A 17867-nucleotide genomic window follows, 5' to 3' on the forward strand; every position below is an offset into this window, starting at 1 on the left:
GAGGCCTATTTTATTATATAAAGTAATCAGTAAATCCTTTTTCCTTTTCCTTTTTTTATTTTTATTACATATTTAAACACATTTTAATCGAATCAAGAACGAAGTAAATTCAATTAAAAAAAACCAATCTGAATAAGAAAATATATATCCGAATGGTTGCCTGGTAACGCTATTCATTACCATTCCTACCTTCGCCACTACATTATTCTCAACAAGTCATGATTAAGCCGACACGTGAAACACGTTTGCGGTCACTATATACATATAAAATAACAAAGGACATGTACGATTTATAAATTTCAAATATTATTAGCAGAGGGAGGCCACAAATTTCTCAAAAACAAGAAGATATCACAGTTTTATTATGTTTATATATTGCTTTATGTGTGTAAATAATCCGAAAGATATATTTCATGAACATTAATTTTGGAAGTATTCGTTTGTCGATGAATTATTAGTTCCGTACGCTCTTCACCTCGCCGTTTCTAAACTCATTTATCACGTGCTTCGGAACATTGATTTCACTATTTTGATCTATGAAATGTGACTCGACCAATTAGGAGTGGGAGTGTCGATCGATGTGTTCATATCTGAGTCCAACATTGTTCGAGCTTTGCGTCATTCATTTGCTGGGCTCCGAATGGACTCGTTTGCCTTAATGGGTCGGATCTCGGTCAAACCTCTAAAAATGCCAATATATAAAATGGTAGCCCCTTTTCTGTAAAAAGGATCGTTATCTCCATATCCGAAAACGCAGTGTGGTGAGGAAGCGAACCGCAAGGGAGAGGAAGGAAGATGTTGGCGCTCGGGGTGTCGTCGCCGCCGCCCTCCTGCTCATCGCATCACGTCCTCGCTTCCTTCACCTATCTTAGGATTTCACCTTCACTTTCGTCGTCAAGGGCGTCTTCGTTCCGTGGAATCCGGATTGGGGCCGGGGTCCCGGTGTCGTCTCGCGAGGGGGCCGGCGGCGGACGGATGGTGGTGCGGATGGCGAAGAGGGAGGAGGAGATGAAGGGGATACGGGCGAAGACGACGGAGGAGATCAACGAGGAGGTGATCGACCTCAAAGGCGAGCTCCTCATGCTCAGGCTCCAGAAATCTGCGCGGAACGAGTTCAAATCCAGCGAGTTCGGACGCATGCGCAAAAGGGTACTCCTTTTCTTCTCCTTGGCGTTTGTTTCTCTGTTGATAGTCAAAATATTTTTCCTTTTTCCTATTTTTTTCTTCCCGTTTGTTGATTGAAAGATGAAGTTTGGAATGTCACGGCAACTGCATCCTCATGGAGTGTGTGTTTCTAAATCCCTTGTAGATTGCTCGAATGCTGACGGTGAAAAGAGAGAGGGAGATTGAAGAGGGGATAAACAAACGATTGTCAAGGAAGCTTGACAGGAAATGGAAGAGGAGTATCGTGGTCAGGCCACCTCCGTCCCTGAGGAAGAAGCAAGAGGAGCAGAAAGCTGCAGAAGCAGAGAAGTCATCATAGTTCAACTTCATGTACTGAGTGACAAACACATTTCTCACAATTCCTTTCATGTTCCTGCTAAACTCAAGGTTCTTTTCTTTTGTGATTGGAAGCTGTCCACCAAGTTTATCTTGATCAATGATGATGATGTTATTTTTGCATGTTCCTTTTTTGCCATTTTTCTTGTTTGTGTTATTTTTTAAAATACTTTTTTTCATTTTTAATTTTATTTGAAGATTTCCTATTTTGGCTATAAATTGAACTCAGTCATACCCTTAAACAAGATCTCTTGAGCTCAACTGCAACTCAAAGACCAAGTTTGTTGGATGACAAAGTTCAACCTAAATTTGGATGGATGACTACTTGGATTTCACTCAAGAAAGTAACAGTTGCTGATAGAGAAGCATGAGCAGTATAGAATAAACCACCAGGCTTCAATCCTCTGGTAAATCAGAACATAGGCCATGAAAGAATGCATTGTGTTCTTTTCTTTTCTTCTGTCCTCTCAATACCAAGCAGTAACCATGGAGTTATATGAGATGTACAAATAGAAGACGAGGTGATGCTTCAAACAAAAATCTTGAGAGAAAAAAGAATAATATCTCAGTCATGCTCTGCTTTGAAACATATATATGCTCTCTGGCAAAAGAACTTTTTAGTCTTCTCTTCATAGCTTTATAAAGAACACTGCCATCTTGGGCTACCACATGCTATCTGATCTGATGTAGATTTATTGGGTAATTACATTGCCCACGCAACCTTGCGGTTCCACAGGAGTACGACATAACATTGGTTGAAGAATCTTTGCTTTGATCTTTTACCTTTCCATGATAGGATCTTATGGAAACCACCATCTACAAATAATAAATCAGTTTAAAACGTTGTGATCGTATGAGTTACTGCTGTTTCCTAAAGAATGGCTTCTGACAAACGAGGAGCTTCTCGTCGCTGTTACTGTCGAGCTCCATCAAGCGGGCATCCCATCGCAGCTGTGTTATCACAGTTCTTGCAGTTTCAACAAGATGTGCCGTATCGCGAATCATTATCCAACCCTGCATCAGATATAGCACAATTCTCTTATTGTTAGTTGGAAAAAAAATATGAAACGACTTTATTATAAGGAGTCAGATATAGCACAATTCTCTTATTGTTAGTTGGAAAAAAAATATGAAACGACTTTATTATAAGGAGTCGATCATCGATGAATAGCACAATAATGACATTTGTTATAAGTTCAGAATCAATGACCTGATCCTTAATCAGCAACTAGGAGTAAACATAACAAAAGGCATTAGCAGGTCATGATGAAGTATATTTTCTATCTACCATGGGCCATCATTTATCATTATCAAAGATTTTATCACTGATATCCATAGAGCAAACTTCAAGGTGTGATATGCAGTTAGCTAATTCCACATCAGCAGATGTGCATGGCGTAGATCTTGAACATGAATAAAGAATGAAAGAAGCAAAATAATATATTCTAGCTTGTCATGCGGGGGGTTCTCAAAGGTAGAAGAATGGACCGGCCTACATCCATGGAGACTGGTCTACTCAATGAGGTGTTTGTAATTAATCACCATCGAGTCTAAAACTCCAAAGAGCTGCATGCCTAAAATCCAAACCGTAGAAAGTCGAGGCAAGCAAAGGGCTTGTATATGTCCTGGCTTATAACCCAAATCATATATCCGCAAAGAAGAGGGGCTTGTGTTCCATATTATAAGGGTTGATTTAGAAAATATAGAGAAATAAAAAAATGACAAACTATATTACTAGAGAAATGTTTATATCAATTTTTTTTCTATTAAGGTAATACAGATATGTTGTTTTCATATTCCCTATTAAAACCAAATTAACAGACAGATAGTTGATATTGAACTATAGAAACCCCATAACTAAATTTAACAGAGATATACAGTCTTGTGCACCACACATCATCTTATCCTCACATGTGTGACAAATGCAGGATAGGTTAATGATATCATACTATCCTGACTGAAATTCCAGAAGTTGGAAACTTTTTTCTATGAAAATATTTTTTCAAAGGTAAATTGCAATCTGCATTTCAATATTGGCTAGCACATTAAATAAGTTCCACGAGGAAGAAAATGTTACATACCTCAGGTCGCAGAATGCGATCGATCTCTAAGAATATGTCGAGAATTGAACACCTATGCTTTTGATGAGTCTCGAGAGATAGCAAACCTTCAGCATGCACCATATCATAAGTTCTTGGATATGCTGGAAATGCTTCACACCTAACAAAATTTAGTGGCCTTGATTAGATAAATGAGACTGTTGACAAGATAAGGTAATTATAAGTGCTGCGTCGAAGATTAATTATATGGGTATCCATCAGCTATTCCCATAATCAACATGGTAGAATAAACAGAATTTAAACAAGTGACAAACTTGAAATGTAGAACTTCCGTAGTAAGATGAAGCCTTATAAAGCCCAAGTCACACTTTAATAACATAGGATCAGACATGAATGATTGCTAAAAGGATGTATAATTACAGAAATTATCACATGAATCTGGTGATTGTTCATAGGGATTGATAATAAATTTTCTGGACCACAAAGAAAGTAAAAGGTCTAAATTTATGCTTAAGAGACATACTGAAAAAAACATCACATACTGAATATGTTTATTCAAGGAAAACTGTAAGAAAGGAAAAGAAGAGATCAATATTTGCAGTAATTTAACATTCATCGATCCTAGTATTCCTTTCCAATGAACACAGGAAGACAGCAATAGTGATTTGTCCCGAAAACATATTATCATCAAATCTAAAGGACAGGAGAAAGGGTTTTAGGATATTTATGCATTACCACAGGCAAATATCAGCAAAAATTAACAAGTCAGAGGCTGCAAATAATGCAGAAGAAAGAAAATATCAATGGATCCAAGTCACATACCAATCATGCTGAACACCAATAAACCCCCTGTCAAAAATCAAAGGGAGATAGTTGGGGCCATTTGCTGGCACAACATTCATCACCCACACAGATTTCCCAGCATCCAACAAAGCAGCATTAAAGCCACCAAAATGAGCATTCATGTCAAGGACATTTCTGAGCATGTTAAAGGGTGGAGAGGGGTCCTCATCACCGGGTCTCTTAGGATGATCTGAGAATATAAGAGGCGAAAGAAGTGACCAATAACTATGAATCGCTGAACTCCAACTTGCAGCATCCTCAGCAAAGTCCTCAGGGTGTACACCTGCTCAGAAGAAGTTTTAGAGGAAAATTTGCATATATAGATAAGATATATTGATCTTGTTGCAATAAAGTAAATTCATCAGGTGGGTCTTATATTTACCATATATATCAAGTTCAGTTGAATTCAGTCTAGCTCGAGAAGGCCAGGGTGTACGATGCTCGATGGGAATCCACCGTGGACTTCTCATCCCTGCTATGCAGGGATTGAGTGGTTGGTAATAAGGAGATTCAACATCAAGGCTTTTACCACAAACTGCAGGACCAGCCTTCCTGTAAAATAATAGATATTATACTATCAACTGTTTGGATCCTTAAATCACCTTCTAACGAAGGGACTAGAATTAGATTTGTCCTGTGAATTAATGATATGGGCAATACACAAAGAATGGATTTAGAGGAGTCAATACCTAGAACTGTAACATTTACTTCTGCTGGTCTTCTTCCAGACAATTGTTTCATCTTGCTGTGACAACATATCCCAGCAAAGGCTTTCAGCAAATTCGTGAATTATTGACCACTTCTTTTGATTTTCTTTATCACGCAGAGATCTATGAGTATTTATTTGTGAAGTCCAGACAAAATAACCTCCAGGTCTCAAAAGTCTGTCAACTTCGACTAAGAAAATGCCATCTGTCATCATATCATCCTATTTAGCAACCAAATCGAATGCTTATAGAGAAAAGAAACATGCATTACAATACAATAGACTAATATTGTATGTAAAGTTTTCAGTCATAATGAAGTTTTCTAGGATCCAATGTTACTGGGATATGTCTTCTATTTCTCTGCCTTCTATTACTAGACCAAGTTGACCCCCATCAACTTCAAGAGAAACAGAAGACAGAGAAATAATATAGCAAGTTCTCGGTAGTTCTCAATAAGGCAAATATAATTAACTGGTACTGACCGTTTTTCTCCCACTCAATTCCACATCTTGCACAGTGTAACATATCAAAAGAAAGGTATGGATATGGCAACTGTCTTGATGAAAATGAACCAATCATGGCAGGAATGCCTCTCTCAAGGGTGAGTTGAACTTGACTACCCGATACCTCATAAGTTGCAATGCACATGGTCAAGAGCTGCTTTGAGAAGAGATGTGCTCCAAAGCTGCCAAAACCGCACCCTATGTCCAGGACAGTTCTTACCTGGGGCATTTAGGTAACATTAACATGTCAATGATATCTAAATAAACAGCTTCAAAAACTATAATAAATGCTACCATAATGACAAACAAGAAGTATAACTAGTGTTACAAACATCAAATTATATATTAAAACAGGGGAAAAGTTGAAGATAATTACTGATTGAAGTTATATTTTGAGCACAAATTAATTTAAAGTTAAGCTAGAAGGTATAAACTGAAGAAAGTAAAACAGAAAAAGCAATTAGAAGAACATTTCGTAATTTGAAAAAAAGCACATGCCTTGAGAAGAAGTATAGATTTAATAGAAGTGTATATTGTGACTGTAAATTTATCCTTCAGACTTTCTGCTTGCACATGATTAAACCTGAAATCTGAAGTAGACTGATGATGCAGAATGAGAAATGCTTTAGTGCCATGTTTAAGATAGATAAAGTTAAATTAGCTCACAGTTGCTTCACCCTTGCAGGCAATAGTTTAATTAAAAAAGCCATCCAATGATCCTTACCAGACACCAACTCTTTTGAGAATGAGTTGAACATTAGAAATGAGCAGAAAGGACAATTGTTTTAAGCATAGAGCTATAATAATTTATAGAGAAACTGAATACTATTCCTCTATTTCTATAGAACACCAAAGGTATCAATGACATGCTAAAGTTTAAAATACTAACACATTTTTATATGTCATGCATATAAGATTATTAAATATATTAGAAAAAATTCAGATTTGTACTTATCACAGGGGCATGGAATATTTTTCATCTGAAAAAGCCCAAAATTTATAGCTACAATGACCTTAACTTAATGCTGCCATCGACTGAAGAAGTTCAATGATGAACTTGTGTCTAATATATTCATGTTTTTTTTTTCTTTATTTCAGTCTCCCGTTGATGTCCAAAAGTAGTAGAGTAGCCCACCCAGATAAACGAATAATTAGTGCTCATACAGTAAAAAGAATGGCACTGACCCCAGCCTCAATGAAATTAGATTCATTCCGCAACCCAATCATCTCTGCTATTTGATGTGTATAATCTTCTACACCGTCAACCATGAGGGAGCCGGACCGGAAAGAGATCTGCTCTTCCTCTACCATCATTCTACGAATACACAGCTTATCAGTTACATGTCCCAAGTAGAATCAAGTTATAATCAAAGCAAATTACAAAAAGGAATCGAATAAATCCACTCTACCTTTTGGTTAAGCTCCCAGAGGAGAACTCTTGCCCAGTGATCTTGACATTCTCCTTCCAGATGAAGTCCCTCCCGCTTGGCCACCTCAATGGTATTCTATAGTTCCTTGGAGGAAGAATTAAACAATGCATCTCGGTGTCAGGTACACATTTTCGCTCATACTCACTCGGCACCGAGGGATCTGCCAAATCAAAGTTCTCCGAGACATTGTTATAACAAGGTGCATAATTCTCATACTCAGGCGGGCAGAATTCCAACTCCTTCAACCGTGAAATTCCAAGTGACAGCTCCCCGATCTCCGTGAGATCAGAGACAACCTGTTCCTGGAGACGCCGGAAGCCACGGTAGATGCTGCTTGGAGAGGAGGTGGAGATGGAGATGGCCCAATAAAGGGAGCCGGACAGCGCAAGTACGATAAAGACGACTAGACCCAGCTTAGGGATGGTAAAAATGAGGTTTTGCCGGGCTCGATTTATCCCAGCAGGGTTCATGAGCTCGTAGCCGAACCCATTCTCCCCCAATTCCTTTGTTTGATAGCTCACATCAAACGAGTCAAGGCCGGCGCAGCCACTGCCCCGTCCGCCACTGGAAAAACCACGGTAGAGCGGTCTCGACATCGTCTTCTTCCCTGCCCCAACTGGGATTCAGCAAAACCCCATATTAAGATTTCATCAGAAAATAAAAGCATAAACAGATCTAGAACGCATCACTCTTTCCACCTAAAAGCCGAACAACGTGTTTGTTGATGAGGATTGCAAGGATCGGAAAGGAGGGAACGGGGAGATTGGCTGGCCAGCCATGCATCCCAGAACAACATTAAAAGCCATGGAAAGGCACCACCTGCCTCACGATACAGCAAAAAATGGCGAAAAAAGGGAACTTTTGTAAAGAATGAATTCTCCTACCTCAGTTCGGGTTCAGTAAAGTGCGCAAGATCGCGTCGCCAACGTTGGTTCAGATCTCACGGGAACGCAAAACCAACGGCATGAGTAGATTCAAAGAGGAATCTTTTATCATGGGAACGGGAGGGAGGACAAGAAAAATCCCAGCTTTAGATCTCAGGAGCTCCGCATTCCTCCATCACCATCCCCGGTTCTTCGAACCCTCCAAATATCGTCGTGACCCTCTTTCTTCCACGCTAATTAAACGGCGAGAACAACATAGCAGAGGACACAAGAGACTAGCCGGCGTTCCTTCTCTCTCTCTCTCTCTTTCTCACTGCTGCTCTCTTCTTTCTCAATCTCTCGCGAGCCCCTCCTCCATCGCTTAGATGAGATCCGCGTCGCCAACAGCACTAATATAGTGGTAACTAATGAGAACAGTAATCTAGTTTCCGACAGCACTGAGGTTTTACCAATCCCAGCAATGCCCGAGACTGTCACTCCATGGCCATCGAATATAATAACCATATATCATAAAGAAACCAGAAACAAATGTAGCAGATCTAACAAACTTCTTGTGCTACTTTTCGAGGCATGCCACAACAGTTAACACAAAATTCCCTACTTATCAAGATAAATATCAATCCAATCAAGCTGTTTATGTCACAATATATTTATTGCATTGCCCATATCACTCCATATCGATCCATTATTACTGTGTTTGGAAATATATTTATATTTTTAATATGTAAATGAAGAAAAAGATTTGAATAAATATATAATTTATAAAATATTTTTGAGTATTTGATAAATAAAAATTATATTTAAAATATGTATCGACATAAATTTTATTTAGTAAAATTATATTTCAAAAATCTATTAAATATTATCTTTTAATATTTTAAATATTTATTCAAAAGTGAATATATTTTAAATTTAATATTAAAAAAATAAAATAAATAAATATAATCTTAAAAAATTTATATGGCCTAATTTATAATAAATATAATTTTTATAAATGAATAAAAAATAATCTTATAGATAAATAAATCATAAAATAGTACGTTCTTGTTTTGTATAGATGACAAAATCGTTTTAATGCAACCGTGAGTTCAGGCGGATTTGTGGGACAAATGTAAACCCTCGAGTGCATTGGGTCACACAAGGAGGAGGTAAGGAAAAAATAATCCTTTTATGATTTGGCATTAATAATGTTCAAAAAGAAAAAAAAACTTAAGCAGAATTTTGGATGTTCCCACTGTGAAATAATACAAGAATAATTTTTTTTGATCTAAATTATTATTTTTCCAAAAAAATAAATATACTGTTGTCCTAAGAATGGTGATATGTGTGGCTGTAGGAAAAAGATATTGGGAAAGCTGACATCAAAGCGAGCATAGGCTCCACTTAAACTTACGTAATGATGCAGAGAATTAACAAGCAGATTGTGCAGAGTCTGGATGAGCTTCTTCCAGGCGTAAGCTTTTGGTAAGGTGAAACACAATATGAACCCAACACGCAAGGGTAGAAAGAAAAGCCGAGTTTTGAGCAAACGAAGAGTACAAGGTGACATATTAAACGACGTATCTCACATGCATACGATTCCCAAACTGTTGCTCTACTGTACTTTTGGTTTCTCTACAGAAGATGGCACGAAAAAGAGGACAATAAAACCAAGTGCTTTGTGCCACCAGACAACTCGAAACCTCCACAGCCTTGTCGCAGTCAATGCAGTAGGTTGTCTACCTCGTTGCTCCAGAGAAAAGATGTTCCCAGTCAAACAGTTCTTTTAACTCTACCATCATGCGTTCCGGAGCACATATGATGTTGAGATAGAATTCCACTTTCATCTCTCCGGCCACCGGAGGAAGAGAAAAGTTGGCAATCATGAAGAGGTCCGCGTTTTGTGTCACCAGCTCATTTAATTAGCAGCACATACCTCTTAAAGAGGGGAGCGCATGTCGTAACGGTACGCTTTGCCTTTCCTGTGTCGGTCGACCCTGAGTGGAAATCGCGGGGCCCCATCGTGGACCCCACTGACTGCCGCGTGTGTACATGAGTGGGTACGAGGACGCTCGTAGAGTTTGCGCTGGGCAGGTTAAGGAGCGCGATGCCGACACGGTCCCCGTGGCGATGAGCCACATCGGTGGACCACCATATCGCCGCCAAACGGCCGACGCGGCTCCGAATGCCCGTTGTACGTCATATAATGACGAGCATGCCCCTGTAAACGACGTGGAGTTTGAAGAGGACCGTCCCTGGTGGCGATGACGTGTTGTGACGTGACCGATCGCCTGTCGATCCCACCTCGGAGGCTTCAGAAATCCGTGTCGGTGCCAGAGCAGCGCACACGGAATCCCCAGAAAATTGACGTGGATAGAGTGCTTTCGTGAGCCGGAGCGCCTGTTCTCTGATTCGGTACAGACAGGAAATCCCGCACCTTGTCGGATGTGCATAATCGAGAACCATATGATGGCAAGCGGAAGGGTCAAAGATAGGGTTCAGGAGGGGGGCCCACGTGAGCGCCTTCTCTTACGGGGACGCTCAGTGGCCAGTGACGGCCAGTTCGGCTCACGAGCTCGTCATCAAATCAGCCACTCACGTCGAGTTCACCCAAACCAGTAAAAGCACTCTAAATTCAATTAAATAATTCGTTTTTACATTGTAATTCGAATTAAATATATCAAATAATAAATGCCTAAAAGAAAACAGAACACATTCCGAGTGAACCGAAGCGGGTTGCACTTCACGTTCTAAATGGCACGCTAGGGAACACAATGATGCAGTCGTCTTCCACAACGCAACTACAGCCATGGGCGATAGGAGAACCGCAAGGACATGGCGCCCTTATTCTCTTTCCCACGGGAACACCAAGCATGCATGCGTGCATGCATGTGATTGCGTCATTCCCACGTTGGTCCCTTCGGACGCCATAAACATTTCCAACTACGCCCGCCGACACATACCTCACCATGTCTTGGTATTCCATCTCAACCAAACACAAACACAAACACACACAGAGAGCAGTAAAATGAGTTCAGTGTTCACAGTAAATGTGGTGTGTGTTAGACTCAATCTAGGGAAAGAGAAATCGAATATGACCTAATGAAAGAGAATGGATGAAGTATTGGTTTCCTACGTAGTCAAAGCTTGGGTCTCCGAAAGATATGGTTTGGTCGAGTACTACCAAATAATTAATATCCCATGGCAGTCAAAGAAGCCACATAGTTGTGAGAGTGGGAATGCTGTCCGCCATAAAACAATGGGGTCACACCAATAGGTGGCTTTTTCTTGGAGTCTTCTGTGTCGATAAACAAAGTGGAGCCTCTCCTAATAGAAGGTCTTTCTTTCATGTGTGAGTTAGGTGAGAAGGACTTTGTGTAGGGGAGGGAGGTGTATTTGATGGGGACTGCGAGCCAAATAATTCCAACAAATTAGTCCTCGGTTAATTTTGTTGGCCCCATTTTCATTAAGCTTGACATGAAATTGTTTTGCCTGCCTCCTTTTCTATCTCACTTTAATTGTTTTGTCATTCTAATTCTTTTACCGAACGCTACAAAACAAAAAAAGTCTACTGATTCTTAAAGGTGAGAATGTCCTTGGATGACGATAGTCCAAGAACAGGATCATCTCCACCAAGAAAATATAAGACAGGTTCATTGACTATAAGATCACATGGAGAGATAGGCCCTTCTCCACCAAAAAAGCTCTCTCATTGGATGAAGAGGCCCATCATGAGACCTCCTAATTGGACAATTCAGATTCAAATGGTGGATCAAATCAGTCAGAGATGAAGTGTCGATTAGATAATCTATCAAGTCGTGCATATTTTATGGTCCTCAGTGTTAATGCCAAAGAATGTCGATTGGATAAAGAAAAGCGGGCCTGTGGCAAGTATTCATGTCACACACCATTCCAGGCTGTGCATGCTTCGGTGCCTAACATAATTGCCTAATTAATAATTAAGATGAAGCACTAAGCTAATTAAATATGCTTTTAGTGCGCTTGCATATCATATGATTTCCATGCAGATAGATGTTTATGAAAAATAATATATTATGTTGTGAGAGAAAGTTTTCTTCTTGATTTTTCTCACTTGCCTTTTCTTTATTATTATTAATAATTATCATTGTCTTCCTTTTTCTTCAAAGAAAGGCTTGTTTTCCCTTTCGGTCACATGTTTGGTCTTTTCGATTGAACTCTTGACAACAGGCAAACTTCGCCAAGAAGATGCTGTTTAATTCACATTTGCCTCTGAAAAAAGAATGATTACACATTTTCCTAAACATATTTAACAGTTCTATAAGGCATACGATTTAATTCATAAAAATGTATATATATACATTTTTATGAATTAAATCGTATGCCTTATAGGACTGTTAAATATGTTTAGGAAAATGTGTAATAGGAGGATCACACAAACCAATATGCTTTTATGAATTAAGTCATATATGCTTTCGTTATAGGAGGATCACACAAACCAAGATGAAAAACAAAAAAATTTATTGAACTTCTCAAAAAGAAAAATACCTGGACTTGACTTGAATACTTGGGGTTCAATTGATCTATTTATAGATATAAAATATAAAAAAATTTAATATCTACGACTCTATCTAATCTTATTTGAATTATTCTAAAATATATTTTTAACTAAAAAAAATTTATTCGTAAAACTTTATTTAGTCTTATTAAAAAAAATTAAAATATTAATTTATGATATTCCAAAATGTATTTTAACTTCTTAATATTAATCACAACAAATTCTTTATGTGAATTTTTGGTGCAAAAGGATGCAAATAATCGCATAAAACGCAGTCACAGAAAATTAAGCCAAATGGACCCGTTGCCCAAGATTCCATAGTGTAGCCAGTATCGGCTTCCTACTGTGAAGCTCTTTGATTTGGAATCATCCGAAGACAGGAGTAGTTGATGAATCGGCATCATGATTCCCCAGAGAGAGAGAGAGAGAGAGAGAGAGAGAGAGAGAGAGATTCTCGGAATGCATGGCCCATAAGTGGACTGTTCGGCCTCTTTAGCTCTAGAGATTCTTGGAATGCAGGTATCACTCAAGTCAGAAGGCATGCTTGGGACTGTGAGCTTGGCCAGCCTACAAGTACGAGGAAAAGAGAGATTTGCGACAAAAGAGAGGTAAGGAAGGGCATCAAACGACCTTCCGGCGATTCCACTTTGGTGGTTGGATCAACGATGGGTTCGTTCGTGAGTTTTGAAGTGGGTATGAAAAAGATTGAGCCTCTATCTTATTAGAACCAGTGGTGTGTGTGACATTCTTATACGGAGTATGTATGTTAGACGAATCATAATGTAAAGTCAGGAAGGATTCCGATGGATCATGCATGCATGCAATCTCAGGAGATGTATCTACAGAATATCCACGCTTGAGCATAGTAAAGTCGTATCCCAAAAAATGACTATTAGCATCTTCTGATATCGAGAGCCCAAACTGACATGGTTTTATTATCACTTTTATGAAGAGGACCACAAAGGCTACGAAAGTATCAAGTCGATTAAATCAAGGTGTCATGATGAGACTCGACCCGTTCGGAGAAGTTATCATGTTGAAATAGAGATACTACCATAAGGAAGAGTTGAGACACACACACATATTGACATTGGGCTGGTGTTGCATATTATTCCCCCGTCAGATTCCATCATCAAAAATAGGACTCACCTTATCAGATTCCATCATCGAATATAGGACTTGTGGAAAACTTAAACCAAATGTAAAGCGCCTTCATCAGATCGTAGAGATCATCCGTTTCATGGGAGGAAAAAAAATACTGTACCAACTTATATTATATGAAACTTACAAGATATTATTAAAAAGGAAAGATGGTAGATAAAATCTATTATTGATAGTTTAAATTTAGATTGTTTAATAAGAATGTTGATTCGGAGCCAATCGAGCTCCTATTTCATGATGGGATATAAAGAGGAATAACTTTTGTATATGAACAAATACTAGCAGGCTTTGATATGCAGCGGAATTAAATGAAATCACAATCAAATAGAACACCAAGATATACGTGGAAAACCCCTCCAATGTGAAGGGTAAAAACCACGGGACAAACTAGAGATACTCCACTATGAGAATAATAAATATACAAATCTCAATCTCTTGCCCTAAACCCTAACAACAATCACAAGAGAATAACTGGGATACAAGGATCATGTCATTATCTACAATATCTAAAACCTCCCCAAGTAATCACAATAAGAGTCTACTGTAGATTTGATCTAACCTAAGATGAGAACACTACTAGATGATTGAGAACAGTCTCTCTACGTTGTCCTTGTTTTCTTCCATTTCTTTCTCTTATTTTTCTGCCTTTTTCTTCTCCTCTTTTCTGCTGCAAAGATCACCACATTGCTACCCTGTTTATGCAGTCTTTGGCAGCTACCACACACCCCCCTAATGTTAATTAGGATTAGATTAAAAGGGGGTGAGATGTGGGCTGATAAAACCCACATTGGGTTGAATTTGGGCTGTCAGCCCAACAACCTCTCCCTTCAGGCCATAAGAGAGGCTGTCCTACAACTCCTCAATATGAAGTCATGCCGACCAGCTGTTGGTATATCTCCTATCTTTCTTTTGGTAAAGTATTTGTAAACATATCAGCTCCGTTGTTATCTGTGTGAATTTTCTGAAGTTATAAATGCTTCTCTTTCTGCTAACTTTTAACTGCTTCCTAGTAACTCTCTAGTTCACTTACATCAGTAAGCATCACATACTCATCTGTAGAGTATCTTCTGGAAGGTTGACGTTGTTTAGAAGATCTTCTCAATTGAGGTTCTGCGGGAAGTTGCTCTCCAACTTCTTCTTGCTCAACATGTCCTACAGGTAAATCAACATCAGGCTCTGCACTATCTTCCTACATATCTCCCCCATCACCCTGATATACTGGAGGAGTAATTGGGTCATAATCCGCTAATCCTTCTGTAGAAGTATTGGCTGGTGCCTTCTTCTTCAAATCTTCAAAAGTTTAATCCTCAAATAAGACTACATCTTTGCTTCTAAACACCTTCTGTAGATCCCAAAGCCTGTAACCAAAATGATCATGTGAGTAGCCAAGAAAAATACATTCTTTAGTCTTACCATCCAGTTTGGACCTCTCATTGTCTGGAATATGTACAAATGTACGACAACCAAACACTCTCAAATGCTTGTAGGAAACATCTTTCTCTGACTATACATTGCTCTACAACATCACCATCTAGGGCTGTACATGGTGATAAGTTGATCACATCAACTACAATCCTCAAAGTCTCATCCCAAAATCTTTTGGGTAGCTTAGCCGGTGAAAGCATACATTTGATCTTTTCCATGATGGTGCAGTTCATCCTCTCTGCAATTGTATTATGTTAATGTGTACTAGGAACTGTAATCTCATGTTGAATCTCATGTGACCTACAATAATTATTAAATAATCCCATATACTCACCACCATTATCTGATCTTATACATTTCAATTGCTTTTCTGTCTCCCTTTCAACCCTGGCATGAAACTCTTTGAAGACATTAATAACCTGATCTTTGGTCTTCAAAGTATAGGCCCAAACTTTCCTAGAAAAATCATCTATAAAAGTGACAAAATAAAGTGCACAATTTATACCAAGAATATTAACAGATCCACAAGGAGTTTTTGTCCTCAAAGGACCACATACATATGTATAAACACGGTCTAAGACATGTATTTATCTAGATAAAGTAGGACTAGCAAATGAAACTCTATGTTGTTTACTAACCAAACAATCAATACAAGGGTTCAGATGTATACCTCTGAGGTCTGACTACCTCTCTCTTGGAAAGAGCTTGCAATCCATTCTCACTCATGTGTCATAGTCACCTATGCCACAACTCCATGTTGAAGTCTTTTTCTATAGTATTTAATTGCTCACCATAAGCTTTAGCCTACAACCTGTACAAAGTATGACATTTCTTTCCACTATTTATAACAAGAGAACCCTTATTGAGTTTCCATTACCCTTTGTAAAATCTTCTATCATAGTCTTCATTATCTAGCCTTCCAACTGAAATTAAATTTAGCCTCAAGTCAACTACATGCCTCACATCCTTAAGCACCAACTTGTAGTCAATGTTGATCTTTAAATGGATATCACCCATGCCTATGATGTCTACTGTGCCATAGTTGCCCATCTTGACAACACCAAAATTTCTAGACTTGTATGTAGAAAAAAACTCCCTCCGTAGTGTAGCATGATAAGAAGCAACTGTGTCAATCACCCATTCAAGATTCTGACACACAAAGGAAAAAATATTATCAGAAGGAGACAAAATGAAATAATCATCATCCTGCACTGTAGTTGCGATATTATCTTTTTACTCTATAGGCTCCACTTCTTTTTCATTTTTCTTGCTTTTCTTAGATTGCTTATATTGGTTCTTGTAATATCTTTTCTCACCATAGTTATAGCAAACAATATCTTTTCTTGATCTTGACTTGCTCCTACTCATGTGTGAACTGCTTCTAGACTTTGACATTCCTCTGTTTTTTTAGATAAGTACCTGTGAATCATTCTGAGATGTTGCTAAACTCTTTCTTCTCAACTCCTTATTCAACAAACTGCTTGTTACTTGACTCATAGTGACAACACCATCTGGCGCAGAATTACTAAGGGAAACCACTTGTGTTTCCCAACTTTCTGGTAATGAACTGAGAAGTAATAATGCCTGCAACTCATCATCAAGAGACATTTTCATAGAGGATAACTGGTTAGTAATACTCTGCATTTCATTCAAATGTTCAGCAATAAAAACACCCTCTCTATATTTTAGGTTCGCAAGTTTTCTAATAAAAAAAGCTTTGTTGCTAGCTGTTTTTCTTTCGTAGAGACTTTTCAACTTTTTCCAAAGAGAATATGCAGAAATTTCAGTAGAAACATGGTGAAAGACACTATCATCAAGCCACTATCGAATAAACCCAACTGTTTTTCGATCTAACATCTTCCACTCATGATCTGTCATAGTTGTGGGTTTTGCACTATCCCCCTACAAAGGTCCATACAAATCTTTGCAATACAAGAGAACTTCCATTCTTGATTTTCATATCATCCAATTGTTTCCATTTAAACTAATCATGCGAGAAACATTACTGGCCTCCATGTTCAAATACAAAAATTAAATTACCAAAATCCTTGCTCTGATACCAATTGATGGGATATAAAGAGGAATAACTTTTGTATATGAACAAATACTAGCAGGCTTTGATATGCAGCGGAATTAAATGAAATCACAATCAAATAAAACATCAAGATATACATAGAAAATCCCTCCAATGTGAAGGGTAAAAACTATGGGGCAAACTAGAGATAATCCAGAATATTGAATATACAAATCTCAATCTCTTGCCTTAAACCCTACTAGATGAATGAGAACAGTCTCTCTGAGTTGTCCTTGTTTTCTTCCATTTCTTTCTCTTATTTTTCTGTCTTTTTCTTCTTCTCTTTTCTGCTGCAAAAATCACCACATTGCTGCCCTGTTTATGTAGTCTTTGACAGCCATCACACACCCTCTAATGTTAATTAGGGTTAAATTAAGAAGGGGTGAGATGTGGACTAATAAAGCCCATATTAAGATGAATATGGGCTATCAGCCCAACACTTCATGCCTATCTAATAAAGAAATAGTATCAAGCGAATGATGTTCGGGTTGAACCCTATAAGATTACCTCGAGTGTGTATCTGTTAAAACTTTTTGAATGTTTAAGGTAGTTTGAGTTTGAGAAATACATTATGAGAATTTCAGTTCGAGTGAATGATCTTTTTTATAATATAATCTATGACTATTATATTCAAGATTGTATTTAGATGTTTAAAATAATTATGTGCTTCCTCCGATATTAAGTATAATCATGTAGTACTAATCTCAAGCAACATGGAGTAACAATTAATGAGTCGAATCTTATGAATCAATTTGACAATTGAT

General features: G+C 38.2%; 2 protein-coding genes across 3 annotated transcripts; one reads left to right on the forward strand and one right to left on the reverse strand.

Moving 5' to 3' along the window:
* The first annotated feature begins 742 nt into the window (after positions 1-742).
* LOC135617110 (large ribosomal subunit protein uL29c-like) lies at positions 743-1623 on the forward strand. Its single transcript, XM_065117039.1, has 2 exons — positions 743-1149; positions 1310-1623. The coding sequence occupies exons 1-2, from the start codon at positions 796-798 to the stop codon at positions 1481-1483; spliced, it is 528 nt and encodes a 175-aa protein (XP_064973111.1). The 5' UTR covers positions 743-795; the 3' UTR covers positions 1484-1623.
* Positions 1624-1920: 297 nt separating this feature from the next.
* LOC103991512 (probable pectin methyltransferase QUA2) lies at positions 1921-8336 on the reverse strand. 2 transcript variants are annotated; one of them, XM_065117038.1, is made up of 10 exons: positions 7928-8336; positions 7742-7810; positions 7023-7659; positions 6799-6928; positions 5593-5833; positions 5093-5315; positions 4786-4955; positions 4383-4686; positions 3582-3720; positions 1921-2514 (listed from the first exon to the last, which is right to left on the reverse strand). In XM_065117038.1, exons 3-10 carry the CDS (start codon positions 7637-7639, stop codon positions 2359-2361), a joined length of 1980 nt encoding a protein of 659 aa, XP_064973110.1. In that variant the 5' UTR covers positions 7640-7659; positions 7742-7810; positions 7928-8336; the 3' UTR covers positions 1921-2358. The 2 variants fall into 2 exon arrangements, with proteins under 2 accessions (XP_064973110.1, XP_009409275.2); XM_009411000.3 differs by lacking the exon at positions 7742-7810 and having other exon boundaries at positions 7928-8334.
* Between the last annotated feature and the right edge of the window lie 9531 nt (positions 8337-17867).

Source organism: Musa acuminata, chromosome BXJ2-7 (genome assembly GCF_036884655.1).
Source record: "Musa acuminata AAA Group cultivar baxijiao chromosome BXJ2-7, Cavendish_Baxijiao_AAA, whole genome shotgun sequence".
Lineage (NCBI taxonomy): Eukaryota > Viridiplantae > Streptophyta > Magnoliopsida > Zingiberales > Musaceae > Musa > Musa acuminata.

Coding starts and splice junctions, on each gene's coding strand:
- LOC135617110 (XM_065117039.1), top strand. CDS start 796: ATGTTGGCGCTCGGGGTGTCGTCGCCGCCGCCCTCCTGCTCATCGCAT. Junction 1,150..1,309: donor TCGGACGCATGCGCAAAAGG/GTACTCCTTTTC, acceptor AATCCCTTGTAG/ATTGCTCGAATGCTGACGGT.
- LOC103991512 (XM_065117038.1), bottom strand. CDS start 7,639: ATGTCGAGACCGCTCTACCGTGGTTTTTCCAGTGGCGGACGGGGCAGT. Junction 4,687..4,785: donor AACTGAACTTGATATATATG/GTAAATATAAGA, acceptor TCTTCTGAGCAG/GTGTACACCCTGAGGACTTT. Junction 2,515..3,581: donor ATCGCATTCTGCGACCTGAG/GTATGTAACATT, acceptor TATCTGATGCAG/GGTTGGATAATGATTCGCGA.